The sequence below is a fragment of the Microcebus murinus genome, chromosome 2 (genome assembly GCF_040939455.1).
Source record: "Microcebus murinus isolate Inina chromosome 2, M.murinus_Inina_mat1.0, whole genome shotgun sequence".
In the NCBI taxonomy this organism is placed as follows: Eukaryota; Metazoa; Chordata; class Mammalia; order Primates; family Cheirogaleidae; genus Microcebus; species Microcebus murinus.
The window spans coordinates 119678160-119702613 of NC_134105.1; the positions used below are offsets into that span (position 1 = coordinate 119678160).

The following is a 24454-nucleotide window of genomic DNA, read 5'->3' on the forward strand; positions in this document are numbered from 1 at the left end:
CTTTGGTTAGCAGCATTTATTAACATTTTTATGCTTTCCTATATTTTATACCAACCTGTCTAAGGGTCATTTTGAAGATATCTTTTACAGCAGATAATTCACAGATGGGAAATCTGAATGCCACCTTTACACATGAAAAGATGGTTCAAGACTTGGTGTCACACACCTGTAGTCCCAATTACTCAGGACTGAGGTGGGAGGATCACTTGAGCCTGGGAGATCCCATCCAGCCTGGGCAACATAACAAGACCCCATTTCTAAAAAAAAATTTTTTTAAGATGTTTCAATAGTAATCAGAGAAATATACATCTAAACCACAGAAAATTACCATTTTGTACCCCTCACATTGGCAAAAACAAATTTAAAGTTGGAAAACACAAGTGTGACAATGATATAGACCAAAAAGAACCCTCAAACACTTCTGATGGGAGGGGCAACATAGCACTGTGTCTGAAAGCACAGAGTCTAGAGCCATTGTTCATGGCTCCTGAAGGACCTGAAACTGGTCCTTGCTCTGCCTCTTAAATAACCGTGTGACTTTGGGCAAGATACAAAATGTCTTGGTGCCATCTGTAAAATTGGAATGGTGATGATAGAACCTACCTTGCAAAGATTAGTGTGAGTATTGATGAGTTAATATAACATGCTATGTAAGTATTTCCTGGTATTCTTATTATTAAAATGGAATAATTACTTAAGAGAGCAACTTAACTAGTGCTAATCAAGTTGAAACTGTGCATAGCATACAATCTAGCAATTTTACTCCTAGGTGCATACCCTACAGAAACTTTTAGGTGTACACTAGGAGGCATATGCAAAAATTTACATTGTAGCATTGTTTGTAATGGAGAAAACTGGAAACAGTCAAAATATCTGTAGGACAATCAATTTTTTTAAAAATCTGTGATATAGTCATACAATGGAATGCTATACAGTAGTGAAAAGAAATAAATCAGTACAGTGGTTCTCAAACTTTAATGAGCATTGTAATCACTGGAGAACTTATTTGAACACAGATTACTGGACCCTAACACCACAGCTCCTGGTTCAATGGGTCTGTGGTAGGGCCCAAGGATTCGCATTTCCCAACTGATACTGACATTGACACTGCCGGTCTAGGACCACACTTTAAGAATCACTGAATTGGATGTTCATTGATCAACATTGACAAATCTTCAAAATAGAACATTGACTGGAAAAACAATTTGCCAAAAAAGGCATAAATTTTTTAAACCATTTATGTAAAGTTTTAAAATGTGGAAAAAAAATTTTACTGCATGTGTACATATCACATGTATACATGCAGCAAAAATTTGACCAAGACCACAAAGCTAGTTTAGTCACAAGACTAAGATTTGAACCTATGGGTGTCTGGATCTAAAGGGGATGCAGTTTCTACTACAAGCTAATTAACAAGAATTATCCTTGCCCTTCAGAAACAACTGGACACAACTGTGTGAATTCTATGTAAAGAATAGCTAAAGAAAATCTGGTTAAATTAATGCTTAGTCTAGTTTAGTTATCAAGAAATCAGCAACAGTCTTTCATTGATATTCCTGAGATTGTAACCCTCACTATACACGTGTATCACTTGTTTCTTTTCTAAATATATAGTAAAAATCAGGTGGCTGTGTGCTATGGCACAATCTGGAGCAAAAGATAAGTTGAAAAATACACTCTGTCCACCCCCTCACCCTCCCATACCACAGACAGTCCACAGAAATGTTTGATGAAGTGTTTGGGGGTGAATACTAAGTAGAAAGGGCAAGCTGGTACAGCCTTAGAATCCTGGATAAGACCCTGGTGTCTTGAAAGCTGGACTGTGGGAAATCTGAAAAGTCAGCTCGATTTCTGGTTTGTCTGTGTATCCTCTCAGCACCTTGCACATAATAGAGACCCAATAGATATAAGTCGACCCCATGTGTGCATGCATCCATAATTCATTCCACAATTAGAAACAACATTTTGCCGAATGGAGATCTAGCAACTACAGATAAATCAAAATTCCTAGTTTTCTGTGACTACTCCTATCTTTGTATTGCCTTTGCTGGGTAAAACAGAAAAGAGAAGGCTACAGTATTCAAATACTGCCAATTCAGGAGTGAACTCTCAAAGCGATCACACTCCCGGTACTAAGAACAGGAAACAAGGAACAGGGAAGTCTTTGACGTTATCCAAACCCCCAGCAAAGGGCGAGGCTACTTCCGGAGCTGCACCGGAACCTCTTGGCGGAATATGTGGGTTCCAGCGGGAACGATTTACGAATAGGACTACTTCCTGCTTCTGGACGGGGGCGGGTGAAGGGAAAGGAAATAGCTCTAGGAGCGGCATCCTGCCTGCGCTAGGGGTGGTGGAGGAGGAGGCAGAGGAGAGGAGGGCGGAGGAGGTAGAGGAGGCTGCGGCAGAGAAGAAAGTGTCAGAGCCGGTAAGTGAGCCGACGTAGAGCAGCGCCCCTAGGCTCGCTTTGCAAATCTGTGGTCCCAAGTTGCCGAGCTGCTCGGTGGGTTCGGGGCAGTGCTTCGTCGGTTGCCTGTCAGTCGGCGCTGAAAAGAGACTGTTGGGGTACAGGGGCCGGGCCTCGAGGGGCGCCAGACTGCGCGCCTTCGCTGGCTGACAGTCCTATCCCGGAGCCAGGGGAGGCGCTGGGCTGTCCTGCCTGGGGGTGCTGGGGTTCCGCACCCTGGACAGCTTTCCCAATGTTTGGAATTGGGGGAAAGAAGGAAGTACTGTATGTCCCACTTAACCCCTAGAACCTGGCAAGATCCTGTCGAAGTGAGTAGTGAACATTGTTTCGGGGACTAAGGAAAGGGCTTGTAAAGAGTGTTAGTCCAGAGCCATGCTTCCCCTGCCCTGTTCAAGCTACCCAGGTTGTTGGAAGTGGAGTTGTTTGGTTTTAAAGGCAGATGCCTCCTGCTCCCGTCACTTTTGGACAAGTTAACAGCCATCAGATCCGTTGTTAAACCCGCGTATTCCCTAGTCGATCTAGCAGATTGGTACTCCTGTGATATCTGGTGGGTATCTGGTGATTGTTCTGTAGACATACTTGATGGTGATGTGAAAGTTAAATATCTCCAAGCACTTTTTGGAGAGAGGCAAGACTGACTTAGCAATTGGGACTACTTAGCGCACTTTCCCTCACTTTCACATATAATCATTTTAGCATGCAGAGTAAGATTGTCATCTTAAAGGTACTAGATTCAGTTATGATTGTGCATCTGCAAAAGGCCTGTGGTATAATAGGATATAAAATTCTTGATAACTGACGAAATGCGTGAACTGACTATATATATTGTTGTTGAATAGATCAGAAATAGCTTTTATAAAGTTACTGCTTTTCTGTTGTCTTAGGTCCGGCTTTAGAGTGTTGTGAAGGGAACTTTTCATGGTGCATGGAAGGAAAGCCAATGCGCAGGTAGGCATTTAGGAAGAAAACCGTTGGTTTCACTGATTGAAATTCAGAATGTAATATTCAAGGCTTCATTTAAATTTTAAAAAGATTTTCAAATCTTACAAAAATCTGCTTGGAACTAATGATTCTTGTTCTAAAATAAATCAAAACTAATATCAGGAAGTAACAGCTTTTTAATAGAGTAAAATCTAGAAGTTAAATTTCTAAAGAGTGCTGCAGGCTTTAATGTAGTGCTTAACACTTAAATTTTCCTTTTTGCATGGTATTTTTGTGATAAATAATCATTAAGTACTATGATACTATATGAGTTTATTATAATCTTCAATTCCCTATACAATGTAGAGGGTTCTGTTGCCATGTAAGAATAATAATTATTTATAATATACTGTACTGCATGCCTAATTATGATTTTGGTTATTTCATTGATGTTCAATAATGCATTTGTTCCATTAATTAAAATACCTGCATTGCAGAGAAGATTGTATAAAGACTAAAAAAAAATTAAAGATAGTAATTTAGTTCATAGAAAAATTGAACAGTTTGTGAGAAAATATAGACAACATAGATCCTCCCAACCCTAGAATTTAGTAATGCTTTTTCTTAATCTCTTCTAACAAATGATACTAGACTCTTTATTGAAACTAAGTCAGCCAAGTTCTATTTCTTCATTTTTAAGCTCATTTTATATTTATTGAATTGTATTTAATCATTTGTTATTTAACATCAAAGATAACTCTTACAGACCATTTTAAGAGAAAAAACATTTTCTAATGTGGATATGACTTATAACTCAGAACTAGGAGCAAGACCAGATTGATATATCTTTTTCCAAATCTGTTGTTGATCTATCAATTGACCTTGAGCTGTTGACCTTCTCTGTACCCCAGTTTACTTCTGACTGTGATACTGGGAATTTGTGAGTGTCTGCAAGTGGTTTGAGATCTCCAAATGAAAAGATGTTGTCAAGGTGATAAATACCATTATCTTATTTATATTTTACTCTGTAATAGGAATAATATTTGAAAAGTACACGAAGAAATTAGGAACATATATTAAATGCTTCATCACTTTAACTTCTAACATGATTGCAAAAGCCACTGATTGCTTCTCATCCTCAGCTACCATAAATGTCATATCTTATGTAATTGCTAAAATAAGAGCTTATTATTTTTTTAAAAGAAACGCAGAGTGTGGGAATATTTGGGTTTATCAGTAATTTCTATATAAAATATTTGCACAATCTTTCACACCTTCTTTTGTTCTTGCTTTATTATATAATACTGTCAGTTATTTAAAATCATGCTGGATAATTCTAGTGCCATTACTTGTTAAGTTACAGTTCTTTCTTCAGCACTATCACTTGGCGAGAGCCTGGCCTACCCATTGCTCTGTCATCTTACTTTTACCTGCTGCTTACATTAAGTCATGGTCACAACTCCCTACCTTTTTCTTGTTGAGCTGTCATTTTTGCTGCTGCAACGCAGAAGGCAGTCTCTGTAATATTGGGTTCATACTCAGTTGCTATTACAGAAGCTTTAAGTGAGAAATAACTCTTTATGTTGAGATTATGTGAATACATGTTCATTCTCCCTGTAGATTGTGAGCTCTGAGTCATATATATCTTCCTATGTTTGCATCCTTAGCACCTAATGATTACTGAATAATTGTTTGAATGACTGAACAGTTTCTGCAGACTTCCCCCTGCATAAAAAAAAATCTATTAACAAAAATGATTCAATATTTTTGTTAAAGGTATTCTAATTCTTAATTATAAAATTTTATGAAATCAATTGACATTTTATTAGTAAAGTTTTGTTACCCTTATTTATTTATATAACTATTATATGTACATGATGCAAAATTTAAAAGATACAATAACATATTTAATTAGAAATAAGTCTTCCTGTGCTGACCCCAGGTCCCACATGTCCTCTGTATAGGCAGCCACTATAAGCAGTATCTCATGCATTTCTTCAGAGGCATTGTAATGCATATATAAGCATATATAGGATATCTTCTGACATGGCTTGATTATCACATACATTACAAACTGTAATAAATAATTAATATAACATATAACACCAAAATCATCCCCCAACAATCTTCCCTTTTTAAAAAACACTAATGTCAGCATATCATGCACATTCTTCTTTTTCTTTCTTTATTCACTTCACAAAGTATTTTGTAGATTGCAGCAAATAAATATAGACCTTTATTTTTTAAATAGTTATATAGCATTCCATTATCTATCTATATGCACTATAGTTAATCAGTCCCTTTTGAGAGACATTTAAGTTATTTCAGCTATTTTGTTCTTACAACCAGTTCTGCAATGAATACCTTTGTAAGTAGTTTTTACCCAAATGTGTAAGTGTAGAATAAATTCTTAGATGGAGAATTGCCCAGTAAAAGAGTATGTACATTTTTAAATTTTGGTAGATATTGACAAATTTTCCTCCTTAGTGGTCATACCAGTCTACAATCTCACCAGCAATATGGTTGATTTCCAAGATATCATTTTTTAATCATTTAATTTTTTAATCATTTCAAGATACTAAAACATTTTGTAATATAATTGTTCCATCTTTCCTTAAATATATAAATAGGAAACTAAGCCTGATTTTATTAGAAATGGATTTATTCACATTTATACAGTACCTCCTCTATGCCTGTATGTTGCATGTATACAGATGAGGTGATGGAAACATATAATACAACATGAACAGAAATTTAACAGCAATGTAAACCCAGAGGAGGGAACTTCTGATCTATGGAAATAAGGAGAGTGTCACAGAGATGGTGATATTTGAGCTAGGTCTTCTAAAAAGGATAAGAATTTATTTATAAAGAAGGGAGTTTATTGAGGACATATAAACAGAAGGAACAGCTTGTGCAAATAATAATAACAAGACCCAGAAGTGTCTGACAGGTACAGAATGGTGAGTATATCTAGGGTATAAGGTATATGAGGGAAGAAGGGGAAACAGGAAAAAACATGGAAAATGAGTCTGCAACCATGGGAAAGACTTATCCTTCAGGTATTTAAGAGCAAATGGACATTGTTATACAGATTATATTTGTTCTTTGAGTTGATTTGTAGACACACAGAGGATGGACTGGAAAGAAATAATGACGAAAAAATGAATTTAAAGGAGTTGTGGTAGTCTGGATGAAAGATGATGTGGACCTGAAGTAGATGGCAGTGGGGATAGGGGGAAGAGGGTGGAATTGAGAGTTTGTTTAATAGTAAAATCAAAAGGATTTGGTGAAACTGCAGTGAGGAAAGGGTAATGTTATAAATGATTTCAGGCCAGGCTTGGTGGCTCACGCCTGTAATCCTAGCACTCTGGGAGGCCGAGGCAGGCGGATTGCTCGAGGTCAGGAGTTCGAAACCAGCCTGAGCAAGAGCAAGACCCCTTCTCTACTATAAATAGAAAGAAATTAATTTGCCAACTAATATATATAGAAAAAATTAGCCGGGTATGGTGGCGCATGCCTGTAGTCTCAGCTACTCAGGAGGCTGAGGCAGTAGGATTGCTTGAGCCCAGGAGCTTGAGGTTGCTGTGAGCTAGGCTGACGCCATGGCACTCACTCTAGCCTGGGCAACAAAGCAAGACTCTGTCTCAAAAAAAAGACTTCAAACTTGGGAAATCAGGTGCTGTCATGATGAAATAAAAAATACAGGAAGATGAACAGGTTTCAGTAAGCTAAGAATAGAGTCTGTTTCCTACACTAAGATTTTTTTTTTTTTTTTTTTAGACAGAGTCTCGCTTTGTTGCCCAGGCTAGAGTAAGTGCCGTGGTGTTAGCCTAGCTCACAGCAACCTCAAACTCCTGGGCTCAGGCAATCCTCCTGCCTCAGCCTCCCGAGTAGCTGGGACTACAGGCATGCGCCACCATGCCCAGCTAATTTTTTCTATATATATTAGTTGGCCAATTAATTTCTTTCTATTTATAGTAGAGACGGGGTCTTGCTCTTGCTCAGGGTAGTTTCGAACTCCTGATCTTGAGCAATCCACCCGCCTCGGCCTCCCAGAGTGCTAGGATTACAGGCGTGAGCCACCGTGCCCGGCCCACTATAAGATTATTATGTTTAGGACACAGGTAGACATATGCAGCATGTAACTGGAATATGGGTCTGAGGCAGAAGAAAGATTTGGGCTGGAAATAAAAATATTCTGAATCATCAATATGCAGAAGGTATATTAAGCTGTAGGATGAAGGAGGGTAGACCAGAAAAGGAGAATGCCAAGGACAGAACCCTTGAGAGTACCAGAGGTTCTTAAGTGGGGCCTAAGAGGAAGACCCAGGAAAGTTTTAAAATGGGTAAGAAGCTTTGGGTCTTTTTTTTTTTTTTTAAATAATTTTAGCATATTATGGGGGTACAAGTGTTAAGGTTATGTATATTACCTATGCCCCCCCTTCCCTCTTGAGTCAGTCAGAGCTTCAAGCATGACCATCCCCCAAATGTTGTACATCTCACTCATTGTGTTTGTATATACCCATCCCCTCCTCCCCCCTCTGGGTCTTATTTAATTTTATTGTATCTATAGTTTTTATTGATCATATTTTACAGTGAAGGTCAGATGAGATATTCCTTGAGTACGATTCAAAAGACAAAAAAAAAATTTCATTCAGATCTCATATCTTTGAAATTTCTGATTTATTCTATTCAATCTAAAATGTATGCTTAAGGTGCTCCCCTCGCTTTCTCAGTGGTCAGTCCTTCCCTACCCCTCACTCCCACTCAGCCTTCCTGGAAAAAAATAAAAATAAATAAATAAAAATAATAAAAATGTATGCTTAAAAATAGTAGTAGAAGATATACCTGCTGATTTAACTGTTCCCTGGTGTGGCATGCACAATAGGTTGGCTTGCATAACACCTCTTCTTCCTTTTCTCATGCTATTATAGACATAAGAAAATTAAATACTCTACTTGATTTCTTAGTCATCTTTGCATTTGGGAATGGCTGTGTCACACAGTGCTGCCAATGAGATGTCAGCAGAAGTTGCCAAGGGTTATTCTAGGAAGGCTTTTGCTTCCTGACATAAAGGGAGACCAGCTTGCGTGCATGGCTATGATCTTGCCTTGATCACTGGACCAAGGCACCTAATGCTTACATTGATTTCATCTAATAAGCAGTGATATCTTGGGGCTAAAACATTCTTGACCTATTTTCAGAAAAGGGGGTTAACAGCCTGGCTTTCTGGTTTGGAATCAGGTATGAAATATAGTGTCTAATGGGTCACCTTCTAGTAGGCAGAACTGGCACTTTGAGATGTTATTTGTTATTTTGTATGCCCAAATCTCTAGTTTTCTCTATTCAAGTGTGCTTAGGACTATAAACAACAATCAGCTCAACTGAGCCTGTTTTTAAGGGCAGGCTGTTAATTTCCAAATTAAAACAAGACTTTAGAAGTGTAAGAGTAGAGGTGTTCATTTACATAGGGAGCAAAATTCCAGACTAAGGAAAGATTCTGCAGGTCTTTGGACTAAGAGATAAAACTTGATTATAAATGCCTTTGAATCAAAGAGTATGTTTCCTAAGTTTCTCATTGTACTTGATTTTCATATTATCTTAGGCACTTACAGAAAATTTTTCTTTTCCTCAGTTAAGACTATTTTAGAGTAATAGATCTGAAGAATGTGTGACTTGATAACTTAAATTTGAAGTTGACTCACTTATTTTGAGTGGGTAGAAATGTTATTTATTTAGGGAGGTGTCAGAAATTCTAACATTCCTTTGGTAAACTTGAAGTCTATTTAAGATATTTGATTGTTTTTTAATTTATGCTTACTACATACACATGATTTGATTATTGTCCTTACTATCATGAGATATTAATATTCGTGGAAATAACCCATCCATTTATCTAGCCTACATATCTTTGACTTCATAAATTCCTGTGACCCACCCTCACTCATTTCAGCATTCACTCTTACTCTCACTCAGAAAAACTCTCTCTGAAATCGTAAGTAACTTGTTTTCTGACTGTAACCTCTTGAATATCCACATCTGTTCTTTGACTTCGTCAAAATCAACATGCCTTTGCCCTTTTTGTTTCACCCAATTCATGTCCTCACATACTGCAATCATTTTCTAGCTGTCACTCACTCCTTAGTTTATCTGTGGTGGTTCCCAACTCTAGATTAATCCAAGTATTTGTATTATCCAAGTATTTATATTATCTGATTATATTATCTGATCTGGTATGTTGAGTACTGCTGGATAAAACTAGCCACAGGGAGTTCATGCTACTGCATTCAGGGTCTTTAATATCATTTGAGCCAACAGTCTTATCCAACAATATTTCTATGAGTCCCTAGTCGGTGCTTACTCATTCCCTACATCAACTTTTTCACATCCTTACTCATACTTCTCATGATCCTGTCACCACTCTTTTTGCTAGCAGCAAATGACCTGCTCCACAACTTCTCAACTTTACATAACAAAAAAGACCATCAGGTATGAATTTTCCCAATTTCCTGATGGCTCTTTACTCTAAAATAAATGTACCTATTTTCATATTATCTCCCCTTCCACCACCTTCCTCTGATCTCCTATGGTGAGCTCTTCCTTTTGTGTAAGATACATTCCTTCTGTATTTTGGTTCTATACACCCCCACTCCTCAAGGATCTTGCTCCATCATTTACTTATATTTTAAAACTTCTTTTGTTTCTTTGCATCACTGTATAGTCATTGTCCAGTCTCTCCCCTCTTTAAGCAAACAGACATAGTACATGTCTCATCTGTTCACAGCCAAGCTTCTTTTTAGAAATACTCCATACACACACTGTCTTTTTTTCACCTTCATTGATCACTGTCATTGAAAATTTCTTTGTTTCTCCCATCCTCCATAATAACCTCAAGGCTACTGAATACTTCAGAGTTTTACTGAAACTTTGGGGATAATTAAGGAGGCTATAAAGTTCTGTAGCCATTCATTAACTGTCTTTCTCCTTAGATTGCAACCTGCCACCATTCTTGCTCAGTCTCTCTTTCTCTTCTCTTCTAATTCTCCCTTTCTCCCTAAAACTTTCCCTTTCAAAGTGCTGTTTCTTTATTATACTGAGCAGTTTAATTCTCTTTGTCATAATCAGTTTTAGATATGTCACTGAGATTTACTGAGTTAAGTGAGATTGGGACATTAGTATGGATCTGAATTGAGTGTTATCCAAGTAGAAGATAGGAAACTTTTATCCATTCACACATGGGTGATGGGAACTATGAGATTAAAGGAGTTCTTCCAGGAACATATATAGAGAGCAGAGATCTGAAGGCAGAAATTTAGAGAATGACCACATTTAAGAGAATTACTTTCTAAGTTTGAAAACCAGACAGTTGATAAGAGTATAGAAATTACCCATTATTAAAAATCAGAATCTATACTAATGCAATAATAAGAGTACAATTTGTTTTTGTTATGGTATGTAGATAAAATATAGCTTACCCACATTGTACTTAGTGAAATAAAAGTTGTTTATATCTGAGTTCAACAGTAACATCTTTATGTACATAATTAAGATTGCAATAATACTACTTTAATTTTTAACATGCAATGTCAGTATTGTAGAAATTTTTGAATCGATATTCTATCTTTAATGGTGATTTGTTTTAAAAGAAGCTTGATTGTACCACTGTTAACCATATGATTTATTCTTTCAGTATCTACTGCGTACAAGGCACCATTAAGCACTGTGGTTAAAAGCTTTCTTGATTATTTACATGGGTGGTAAAAATTATCCTTTGACCGCTCAACTTTATGTTTCAGTCTTTAAATTGTCAAGCATAAGCAGTGTTGTTTCTACCAGATGTCAGGAATTATGAACAACATTTGTACACTAGAATATAGAATCACCTATGGACTGAGGCCAAGCATAGAAAGATTGAACTTTTAAGTGTTTTAGAAAAAATAGATTACAGTTGGAGAAAAGAAGAACCATGTTCTTCGTTTTCACATTATGCCTTTGCGCAATACATGCCCTTTCTTCTTCCAACTATGTCCTTTTAGATTCTCTTCTTCCCAAGAGACTCCTTCAACACCCTAGTGTTTTATTATACTGTAGTTCTTGTCAATGCTACAACTTTAGGGATAGCAAACTGATAGTAATACTGTCCCTCTGCAGGCCAGATATTAGACTCTTTTGTTACAGTCATAGATGATTAGCATCTGAGGGAGACTCACATGAGGCTGTCCTAAAACTCAGTGATCAGAATGCTTGAGTCACCTACTCCCCTTTTAAATAAGATAGTACCTTTGGAAGAATTTTTCATCAGAGGACTGCCTAATGAGTCTAGGATCAGAAATAGAAACATAATGGTCTGGAGCATGGATGTGACATACTTCACTTAAGCTCTGGGAAAACCCACTGTAATATTCCTACTTTACAACAAAATGCATGCCCTGTAGTAGTCTGATAGCTTATACCTACCCGATCTAGGATTTTTCTGAATGATGTTAAACAAATACTTCATAGATTTGGCCTCTCTGAACCACATTTTTTTTAACTTTATTGAGGCATAATTAATATACCAAACAATGCACATATTTAATGTATGCATTTTGATGAGTTTATATATATGTATATACCAATGATGCCATCGCCACAAGCAAGATATTAAACATATGTGTCATCTCTAAAAATTCCTGTATCTGAACCACATTTTTTTATCCTGGTTGCCTTTCTGGTTACTCATGTATCTCCTCTAGATAATTAAGTTTGATTGCCTCTTCATATTCCTTTGAATTTTCCATAGTCCATAACAAAATGCCTTGTACATTAAAAACAATTCATAAATATTTGTTAAAAGAATTACTGCCATTTTAATTAAAAGGCATAGATTCTCCTTTTCGTTTCCTTCCTTTTCCCTCCCTCCCTCCCTCCCTCCCTCCCCCCCTCCCCAGGCCACCGTGCCCGGCCCACACCTGCCATTTTCTTTACCATTTTAATTTTCATAAACTATTTTTTTTTTGAGAAAGGTTCTCTGTCGCCCTGACTAGAGTACAGTGGCATCATCGTAGCTCACTGCAGCCTCAAACTCCTTGGCTGAAGCTTTAGCCTCCCCTGTAGCTGGGACTATAGGCACATGCCACCACACCTGACTCATTTTTTCTATTTTTGGTAGAGATGGCAGTCTCCCTCTTGCTCAGGCTGGTCTTGAATTCCTAACCTCAAACAATCCTCCCACCTCGGCCTCCCAAAGTGCTAGGATTACAGATGTGAACCACCACGCCCAGACCAATTTTCATAAACTCTGAAGAAAGGATTTCTAAGTAAAGATAAGCTTCAACTAGACTTGCTTAATTATCATTAATTCAAAATTCATCTAAATATTAAAGCATATGAACTTAGGTTAATTTTTAATATGGATAAGAATAACTAAATGTAAATAGTCTTATTACTATTAGCTACAATTTAAAATGGTTACTATATAGCAAGCACTGAACTGAAAGCTTTTATATACATTATTCCATTTAGTATTTACCCTAGGCAGTAGATACCCATTTTAGAGCTAAAGAAACTGGGGATTAAGAGGATAAGTAACTTGTCCAGTAATTGTCAGTACTAGGATTTCAACCCAGGTCCTGCTGATTCCAGAGGCCATTTTGATTAGCAATTGCTAGAAAGACTATATAAATATCAAAATTATAACAAAATAGCCATAGTACTCAAGTATCAGAGCTATTGGACTTGGGGAGAAAAAAATAAAAGAAAACTTAAGTAAAATTTCACTGTTATGTAACTTTTTTTTAAACCCAAAGAGGCCTCAGCAACTTTTATGTAACTTTTTAAATAAAAGTAAAATATTGTAAGACATCTGTGGTTTGACTCAGTCCAACTTATGTAGGGAAAGAAATTTTAACTCTTCATACTCATTCATTTCTCTCTCTGACTGATATGTAAAATATTTGATTTGATTCTTTGCCTTGTTAGGAACAAACTATTATAATTAACTTCATGGTTATTTACTGTGTTTTCTCACTTAGGACACAGCGTTGATTTGATAACTTTTCGGAAATATAAATACTGGACTTTGTTCACTAAACTCCTGAACCCCTCAAAGTCATCCATGAGGGTTGGAATCAACTTCTTTCAAATGCCTGTTAGAGTTGATATTTTGGCCATCTCCCATGAATCATGAATGTTCTTAATGGCATTTATATTTAGAAATATAAATACTTCATTAAAATTACAAAAAAATTTCTTACCTAGCTGATAATATAGCACATATTTAGCCATATAAATAATATAGGCACAATTTGGAGATATTGCAGATTCAGTTCCAGACCATTGCAAAAAAGCAGGTATGGCAGTAAAGTGAATCACATTAATTCTTTGGTTTTCCAGTGCATACAACAGTTATGTTTACACTATACTGTGTAACAAGTGTACAGTAGCATTATATCTTTTTTAAAAAAGTACATACCTTAATTTAAAAATATTTTATTGCTAGAAAATGCTAATGATCATCTGAGTACTACTCTTTTTGCTGATGGAAGGTCTTGCCTCGATGTAGATGGCTGCTGACTAATCAAAGTGATGGTTGCTGATAGTTGGGGTAGCCGTGGCAATTTGTTAAAATAAAACAACAATGCAGTTTGCCACATCAGTTAACTCTTCCTTTCAGGAAAGATTTCTCTGTAGCATATGATACATGTTTGATACCATTTTACCCACAATAGAACTTCTTTCAAAATTAGAGTCAGTCCTCACAAGCATTGCTGCTGTTTTATCAACTAAGTTTATATAATATTGTAGATCCTTTATTGTCACTTGAACAGTGTTCACAAATCTTCACCAGTAGATTCCATCTCAAGAAACCACTTTCTTTGCATATCCGTAAGAAGCAACTCGTCATCTGTGTGAGATTGCAGCAATTCAGTCACATCTTAAGGTTCCACTTCTAATTTTAGTTCTCTTGCTGTTTTCACCACATCTGTAGTGACTTCCTCTACTGAAGTCTTCAACCCCTCAAAGTCATCCATGACAGTTGGAATCAACTTCTTTCAAACTCCTGTTAATGTTGATATTTTGACCTCCTCCCATCAATCATGAATGTTCTTTTTTTTTGAGACAGAGTCTCACTTTGTTGCCCAGGCTAGAGTGAGTGCCATGGCGTCAGCCTAGCTCACAGCAACCTCAAACTCCTGGGCTCAAGCAATCCTTCTGCCTCAGCCTCCCGAGTAGCTGGGACTACAGGCATGCGCCACCATGTCCGGCTAATTTTATCTATATATATTTGTTGGCCAATTAATTTCTTTGTATTTATATTAGAGACGGGATCTCGCTCTTGCTCAGGCTGGTTTGGAACTCCTGACCTCAAGCAATCCGCCCGCCTCAGCCTCCCAGAGTGCTAGGATTACAGGCGTGAGCCACCGCGCCCGGCCAATCATAATGTTCTCAATTGCATCTAGAATAGTGAATCCTTTCCAGAAGGTTTTCAATTGACTTTGCCCATATCCATAAGAGGGATCATTATCTATGACAGCTATGGCCTTATAAAATATATTTCTTAAATAATAAGACTTGAAAGTCAAAATGACTCCTTGATCAATGGGCTGCAGAATGGATAGTGTGTTAGCAGGTATGGAAACAACATTCAGTTCCTTGTATAGCTCCATCAGAGCTCTTGGGTGACTAGGTGTATTGTCAATGAGCAGTAATATTCTGAAAGGAATCTTATTTTCTGAGGAGTAGATTGCAACAGTGGGCTTAAAATATTCAGTACACCATGCTGTAAACAGATGTGCTGTCATCCTGGCTTTGTTGTTATAGAGCACAGGCAAAGTAGATTTGGCATAACTTTTTTTAAGCCTACAGTACCCAGTATTGCCAGGTGGCAGGCAATACTCTCCCATCCAAGTACTAACCAGGCCGAATGCTGCTTAGCTTCCAAGATCAGACAAGATTGGGTGCATTCATGGTGGTATGACTGTAGACCATTTAACATAATTCTTAAGGGCCCTAGGATTTTCAGAATGGTAAATGAACATTGGCTTTAATTTAAAGTTACAAGCTGCATTAACCCCTAACAAGAAAGTCACCTGTCTTTTGAAGTTTTAAAGCCAGTCATTGACTTCTCTCTAGCCATGAAAGTCCTATATGGCTTCTTCTTCCAAAAGAAGGCTGTTTCATCTACATTGAAAATCTGTTGTTTAGAGTAGCCACCTTCATCAGTTATCTTCTGGATGACTTACAGCTTCTACATCAGCACGTACTCTTTCACTGTATACTTTAAACCTCATAAACCAACCTCTCCTAGCTTCCAGCTCTTCTTCTGCACCTTCCTCACCTCTCTCAGCCTTCATAGAATTGAACAGAGTTAATACCTTGCTCTGGATTAGGCTTTGGTTTAAGGGAATGTTGTGGCTGGTTTGATCTTCTATCCAGACTACTAAAACTTCTCCACATCAACCATAAAGCTGTTTCCCTTTCTTATCATTCATGTGTTCCCTGGAGGAGCAGATTTAATTTCCTTCAAGAACATTTTCTTTGCATTCACAACTTGGCTGTTTGGCACAAGAAGCCTACCTTTTGGCCCATCTTGGCTTTCCAAGGCGCCTTCCTCACTGAGCTTAATCATTTCTAGCTTTTGATTTAAAGAGACATGCAACTCTTCCTTTCACTTGAACACTTATAGGTCATTGTGGGGGATTATTAATTGACCTAGTTTTAATGTTGTTGTCTCAGGGAATAGGGAGGCTCGAGGAGGAGAAAGATAGGGCAGAACAGATGGTGGAACAATCAGAACACACACATTTATTGATTAAGTTCACTGTCTTACATGGGTGCAGTTTGTAGCATCCCAGATAATTACAATGGTGACATCTAAAATCATTGATCACCATGAAAAATATAATAACAATGAAAAAGTCTGAGATAATGCAAGAATTGCCAAAATGTGATGCAGAGACCCAAAGTGAGCACATGGTATTGGAAAAAGGATGCCGCTGATAGACTTGCTCAATGCGGGGTTGCTACAAACCTTCAGTTCATTAAAAATGCAGTATCTGTGAAGTGCAATAAATCAAAGCACAATAAAACAGGTATGCCTGTACTGAGTTTTCTTCAGTATTATGATCAAAATTTGATTCTAAACGTTCCTGTATTTCAGAGACTAAAGAATCCTCTGAATTGTTTGGTGCTCAGCAACTATCTGTGGTATCACAGTGACACACTACTTAATATAACCTGTGTGTTTGTGGTGGGGGGATTCCTGTGTGGGGTTTTTTTTCTTTTTTTGCTTCTTTAGAACCATTGTAATTGTGTAATTTTGAGACATAACAAAGACATATATCCTGTTTGGTTAAATGATAAGACTTTTTAAATGAATTATGTATCATTTGGAGTAAAATCTCTTCCCTTGAAAGTTAACCAGAAGTTCTCAAATCCTGAGCATTTGTCATTTTCTGATATAAGAATCTGTCACATAGGCTTCTCCTGGCTTTGAAAAATATATTATCTGTTTCAAGAAATGTAGCCAAAATTTCCATATGAGGGCAGTAACAATTGATCATAGCCTCTCTATCTGGTAGCTGGCAAATGTCTTTGACATCAGCTTTGGATTATTTCTAATTTTCATTAAATATTAAACTATGAAAAGCATGCATCTTAGAATCAAAGAAATATAGTATTACATATAAAGTTAATTTTTTGGACCCTCGCCTATTTTCCTTTTGATCTTTTCGTGCAACATGAGCTGTATTTTACAGATTTTGTGCTGAACCTTATACAAATTTAAAATAACACCCAGTCAGAATGAGAAACACCAGATGTTTTAGAAAAATAACAAATATCAAGCTTTTGATTAAACCAGATATAGAAATTAAAGTTCATAGATCTGTTTTGTGCAGAGAGAATCATTTACAAATGTCTTGGCGGTTTTTTTGGGTTTTTGGTTTTTTTGTTTTGTTTTGAGACAGAGTCTCACTCTGTTGCCTGGGCTAGAGTGCCGTGGCATCAGCCTACTTCACAGCAACCTCAAACTCCTGGGCTCAAGCGATCCTCCTGCCTCAGCCTCCAGAGTAGCTGGGACTACAGGCACACACCACCATGCCTGGCTAATTTTTGTGTGTGTGTGTGTGTATATATATATATATATATATATATATATATATATATATTTTTTTTTTTTTTAGTTGGTCAATTAATTTCTATTTTTAGTAGAGATGGGGTCTCACTCTTGCTCAGGCTGGTCTCGAACTCCTGACCTCAAGTGATCCTCCCTCCTTGGCCTCCCTGAGTACTAGGATTATAGGTGTGAGCCACCATGCCCGGCCTACAAATGTTTTTTATAAATATTTCTTAATGTTGTAAGAGATGTGGTCCCAGATAATCTGACTACTTCTGGGTTGAAAAAAGAATTGTCATTTATTTTAGGGAAGTGCTCTGACTTGGAATTAATACCACTCATTTGGCAAGAGACTTTAAGGAAGTTTAGGAGTTCTAGAGTTTTTAGAGATGGGGTTCTATGGGGACCTAGTTCTCTCTTTTGGTAATTGCAGATTTCTCTATCTCTTGACTTCTGAACACTCTAGAGCAGAAGTAAACTTATAATAATATTGTCATCTTCTCTCCACCCCCCCCCCAATCCTTTAGGTGTACCAACATTCGACCAGGAGAGTCTGGAATGGATGTAACAAGCCGCTGCACCCTTGGAGACCCCAACAAACTGCCAGAAGGGGTTCCCCAACCTGCCCGCATGCCCTATATCTCTGACAAGCACCCTCGACAAACCTTGGAAGTCATTAACCTTCTGAGAAAGCACCGGGAGCTATGTGATGTAGTGCTAGTTGTGGGCGCTAAGAAGATATACGCCCATCGAGTCATTTTGTCAGCCTGTAGCCCCTACTTCCGAGCTATGTTTACAGGAGAATTGGCAGAAAGCCGTCAGACAGAAGTAGTGATCCGAGACATAGATGAGAGGGCTATGGAACTACTGATTGACTTTGCATATACCTCCCAGATAACTGTGGAGGAGGGCAATGTTCAGACCCTTCTGCCAGCTGCTTGTCTCCTCCAGCTGGCAGAAATACAGGAAGCCTGCTGTGAATTCTTAAAGAGACAATTAGATCCTTCTAACTGCCTAGGCATTCGGGCTTTTGCTGACACACATTCATGTCGCGAGTTGCTAAGGATAGCAGACAAGTTCACTCAACATAACTTCCAAGAGGTGAGTTGCACTGGGTGGTTTGAATGCATTAACAACCTATTTGTCAGGAGAGCAATGTGGGTTCACAAGCTGATAACACTTGCCCGAGTATTTACTGCTGATTCTAACTCATAACATCAAAAGAAATAAGTTGTTATAAACCCTAAACCTGGTTTTGATCTTACAAGCCAGTTTTGTGTTCTGTCTGCAAAAGTTAAGGTTTAGGGATTGATGCTTCCCAGCCATATTCATAAAAAGCTAATTTATAATCTAAAATATAGTTCATTACTTGACAGGAGGATCTGTGCCTGACAGGATATCTAGTATTAGTCATTTGTGGATTCTTTAGAATAAATTATAAATTAGAGGTTATTTGGTGAACTAATAAGCAGGAAAGATGAATTTAGATGGTATCAAAAGGATTTTCATTAAGCCTGCTATTTTTCACATATTCATTTAACAAATATTGGTAAACCTAATATGTTTCAGCCACTGTCCTTGGGAATATAGGCTACAATAGTGAACAAGAAACCTAGACTCTCTGTACTCATGGAGTTTATAATCTAGCAGTGAAGACAGTCATTAAATGCATAATTATATAAATAATTAATTACAGTTCATGGGTGCTACAAAGAAGTAGCCCTGGATGATTTAAGAGTGTACTACAGAGAAATTTAACTTTGGTTTGGAATAGCTCATACAAAATCCTGAGAGAGACATTGCAAAGGATAGTTTGAAGAACTGGAAAAAAAAAAAAAAAACAGACCCAGAGAACAAGAGGGTAGAGGATGTTACATAATGATTTCACAGAAAAAAGAGGGACAAATTGAAATTGAAATTTAATTTTAAAAGTGATAGAAAACCATTAAAGGGTTTTAACAAAGGAAAAACATGGTCTATTTCATACTTTAATATCACCCTCTGTTCACAAGGAAAATCTCCAGTGGCTCAAAGATTTAAACATAAAAAATGAAACCATGAAAATATTAGAATGACATGGAACAATTGCTTTATAATCTTGAAGTAAAAAAGGTCTCTCCAACTAATACAGAAGATACAGAAGATAAAATTGATAGATTTGACTACACAAAACTCAAAATTCTCTGCATGGCAAAACAAGAATAACAAGATAAAAGTCAAAGACGAACTAGGGGAAAATATTTGCAACTCATCACAGACAGAAAGTTAATCTCTTTAAGTAACCTAGACCAATGACCTAACAGAAAAATGAGCAGTAAACAGAAAAGAAATTCAAATTGCACTTAAACATAAAAATCTGCTGAAGTTTATTCAGAATAACTAAAACTTGCAATTACACCAAAGTACCATTTTATCTACAGATTACAAATATCCAGAAATTTGACTGTACACCCTGTTGTTAAGGCTGTGGGTAAATAAGTACGTTACTAATATGAGTGTAACTTGTATAACCTTTTTGAAAGGAAATTTGGCAGTGTCCATCAAATCACACACTTTTTTGACTCTGCAGTCCCATTTCTGGGACTTTGTACTACAGATACTGGAGAGTGGAACAGTTTGAGGAAGTAAGATTATGGGTTCTGTTTTAGATTTGTTCAGTTTTTGAGATACCTGTGAGATATCTAAGTAGAGATATTGAACAAGGAACTATTTATATAAGTCTGTTCCTTAGAAAAGAGGTTAGGCTGAGATTAAAATTTAGGAGTCATCAACATAGTAATTAAGCCATGGCCTAACCATTTTTAAGCAGGATATAACCCAAATGTCATAAAAGAAAAGATTGATAAATTTAATTGCATAAAATTTTATAACTTTTTATAACAAAAGACACCATAAACAGGGTCAACAAATCCGTACTGATGAGATGACTTGTGTGGGAAAGAGAAGAGAAGAGCCCTAAAATTTTTCCAATATTGAGGGATAATTAGTAAAAGACCAACTGACAAACATAACTGGAATAACTAGAGCAGAGACAAGAAGAAAACTAGAAGCATGGGTTCATGAAATGCAAAGGAAGGGATGGATTGTTTTAAGAAGAGGGGAATATGTGTATATGCTGGAATAAGGAGAAAGTTTCTGATAGTGAGTATTAGGTCCATTGGCCTTAAGAAATATTAAAACATTGCAAATATCTTGGTACTAGGGAAGGATCTAAGCAAGATACATACAACTCAAAAGTCATAAAAAAAAGAGACTAATTAATAAATTTGATTGCATACATTTTTTGTTCTTTATAACAACAACAAAAAGCACCATGAACTGAAAAATCAATGTTAAACTCAGAAAACCTATTTGGTGCCTTACATGACAGAAAAAAATGCTAATTCCCATAAAGCTCATACAAATTCAATTAGGAAAAAACATTAAAAACACAATAGAAAAATAGGCAAAGGATATGAATAAGCAATGTGTTAAACAAAGATAATTAAATGGAAAATAAACATATGAAAAGATGCTCAGCCTCATGTATTATTAAAGAAACATGCATCAAAACAAGATACCTATCAGTTTGGAAAAATAATTTTTAAAATTTATTTGAAAAAAATTCAAATTTACAAGAAACTGTAGGAATACGACAAAACTTTCGTATACCCTTTACCCAGATTTACCAATTGTTAACATTTTGCCTCATTTACCTTATCATTCTTTCCTTGTTTATATAAATATTTTTTTCTGAGCAGCTGGAGAATATGTTACATATATCATATTCCTTTACTCCTGAATACTCCTATACTCTCTTTGAGGGTGTAGGGGAGACAGAGTCTCGCTCTGTCACCCCTGGTTAGAGTGCAGTGGCATCATCATAGCTCACTGCAACCTCAAACTCCTGGGTTCAAGCCATCTTCCTGCCGAAGCCTCCTGAGAAGCTGGGACTACAGGCACATGCCACAACGCTTGGCTAATTTTTCTATTTTTTGTAGAGAGGGGTTCGTGCTCTTGCTCAATCTGGTCTCAAACTCCTGGCCTGGAGTGATCCTCCCACCTTGGCTTCCCAGAGTGTTAGCCACCGGTGGCCTGGCCTTATGCTCCTTTCATATTCTTTCATTCCTTTCATATTTCTTTCCTTCTGAACACTTATTATGATGATTGCAAAGTTCTTGGGGTTTTTTAAACTCCATTTTTCTATCTAATTCTGCTGTACAAAAGAGCTTTCCTTGTTCCTTATTGGTTGATTGGTTGATTGATTAACATTTTGGACTCATGGACTGTTGTTACTCTATTCAGCGGATTGTAGTCCTTTGTTGCTATTTATTATTTTGATGATTGGTAGTTTCTGGTTTATCCTTCCTGTGTTTTCTTTTACAAAATTAAACAGATACATATATGTTTTCTTCTTTCTACTTCTTTCTACACTTTGCCTTTTACTTAATATATTCTGGAATTCATTCCATATCAGTTCATAGAGATCTTCCTTGTTCTTTCTTCGTAGCTTCATTGTACTCCTTGTGTGAGTGTACCACTGTTTATTCAGTTAGTCTCCAATGTTTGAGCATTCGGGTAGTTTTAAATATTTTGCCATTACAGGCCAGCATTACAGGCCAGCTCATGCCTGTGATCCTAGCACTCTAGGAGGCCTAGGAAGGAGGATTGCTTGAGCCCAGGAGTTGAAGACCAGCCTGCAAGAGCGAGATCCCGTCTCTACCAAAAAATAGCAAAAATTAGCCGGTCATGGTGGTATGCACCTATAGTCCCAGCTACTCAGGAGGCTGAGGTAAGAAGATGCTGGAGCCCAGGAGCTTGAGGTTGCAGTGAGCTATGATGACTCCAAGGTACTCTAGCTGGAGCAACAGAGCAAAACTGTCTCAAAATAAATAAATAATCCAGCCGGGTGCAGTGGCTCACGCCTGTAATCCTAACACTCTGGGAGGCTGAGGAAGGAGGATTGCTCAAGGTCAGGAGTTTGAAACCCACCTGAGCAAGAGCAAGACCCCATCTCTACTAAAAATAGAAAGAAATTAGTTGGACAACTAAAAATGTATATAGAAAAAATTAGCCGGGCATGGTGGCGCATGCCTGTAGTCCCAGCTACTCCGGAGGCTGAGGCAGAAGGATCGCTTGAGCCCAGGAGTTTGAGGTTGCTGTGAGCTAGGCTGACGCCTCGGCATTCTAGCCCAGGCAACAGAGTGAGACTCTGTCTCAAAAAAAAAAAAAGTCTGCCATTACAAATAATGCTGCAATGAATAGCCTGTGTATCAATATTTCAGTATTGTTGGAGGTTTTATCTTCAGTATAAATTCCTAGAAATTGGATTGCAGGGCCAACATTTAACCGTATATGTAATTTTGTTAAGTATCACTAAACTCCCCTCTATAGGGAACGAACCATTCCAACCAGTAATGTATGAAGATGACTATTTTTCCCCACAGCCTCACCAACAGAATGTACTGTCAACCTTTTTGAATTTTTTGCTAATTAAATAGATGAAAATGGAATTTCAGTGTATTTTTAATTTGTATTTCTCTTAAAATAAGTAAAGTTTAACATCTTTCATATGTGATGGGCCATTTTTATAATTCTTCTGAATTGTGTTTTAATATCTTTTGCCCATTTCTATATTAGATTCTTGGTCTTTTAATCCCCTCAAATTTTTAAAGTTCTCTACGTATTAACAATGATAGCTTTTCATCTGTGATTCATGTTACAAATATTTTGTTTTAGTTTGCATTTATCTTTCAACTTTGCTTATTGTATTTTTGGCCATGCAAAAATTTTTGGCTTTTTTTTTTAACATTGTCAAATATATCAATCTTTTATTGCTTCTAGATTTTGAGGTAGAGTTTGAAAGGCCTCCCCAAACCCAGATTATAGAGAAATTTACACATATTTTTTCTAGCATATGTATAGTCTCTCTGAGTTCATCTTTGTGTATGGTGTGAAATGAACTGATTTTGTCTTTTTCCAAATGGCCATCTAGTCCCAGTACTATTTATTTAAGAGTCTTTCTTTGCCTCAGTGATTTGAGATAGCATCTTTATTATATACCGAATTTGTATGCGTACTTGCTTTTGGACCTTTTGTTCTGGGCTATGTACCAGTACAACACTGCTCTCTATAATAGTTTAATTACTAAGGCTTTGTAATGTATTTTATTATGTGGTAGGGCTAGTAACCCCAGGCCCCCCATGTAACTCTTCAGTGCTTTCCTAACTGTATTGCACTTTTATTTTTCCAGATAAATTTCAGTAGTAGTAAATTTCTTATCCAGTCCCAAGAAAAAAACTTGTTGGTATATTCATTAAGTTAACTTAGGAACAGTCATTTTTATGATATTGAGTTGTCCCATCCATGAACAAGATTTCATTTCTTCAGTTTTACTTTTTTATCTGTCAGGAATGTTTTGTAGTTTCATTCATCTAGGTTTTATATTCTTCTTTATAAGTTTATTTCTAAGAATATTTTTTGTTGCTAGTGAAAATAGGTTTTTTCCTCCATTATTGTTTCTAACTTATTATCAATGTATAGGAAAGCTACCTCACTGAATTTTTTTATTCTTTGAGTTACTTTTACTATTGATTCTTCAGAGTTTTCTTGACATCCCATGTCATCTCCTTATCAGTAGTTTTATTTCTTCCTTTCCAATTGTTAATGCCTCTGATTGTTTTCTTTTGTCTAGTTGCTTTTAGTAAATATAGGCCAGCTCAGTGGCTCACCTTTGGGAAGCAAAGGTAGGAGGATCCCTTGAGGCCAGGATTTGTAGACCAGCCTAAGCAACTCTTTATAAAAAATAGAAAAATTAGTTGGGTGTGATGGTGTGCACCTGTAGTCCCAGCTACTGGGGAGGCTTGGGCAGGAGGATCACTTGCTACTAATTTAGGTTATTCTTAATCAAATGTATATTTAATTTCCTACTATTTCATTAGACCTAATTTACTTCATACAGTTTTACTCTTGCCCATAAACATAAATTT

General features: G+C 36.9%; 1 protein-coding gene across 1 annotated transcript in view; it reads left to right on the forward strand.

The window, feature by feature from the left end:
- The first annotated feature begins 2291 nt into the window (after positions 1-2291).
- KLHL20 (kelch like family member 20) overlaps positions 2292-24454 on the forward strand; it is a 55717-nt gene continuing 33554 nt past the window's right edge. Inside the window, exons 1-3 of the mRNA XM_012765095.3 lie at positions 2292-2425; positions 3349-3412; positions 18014-18587. Coding sequence (XP_012620549.1) covers positions 3390-3412; positions 18014-18587 — 597 coding nt within the window. The 5' untranslated portion in view covers positions 2292-2425; positions 3349-3389. The remainder of the gene's footprint in view (positions 2426-3348; positions 3413-18013; positions 18588-24454) is intronic.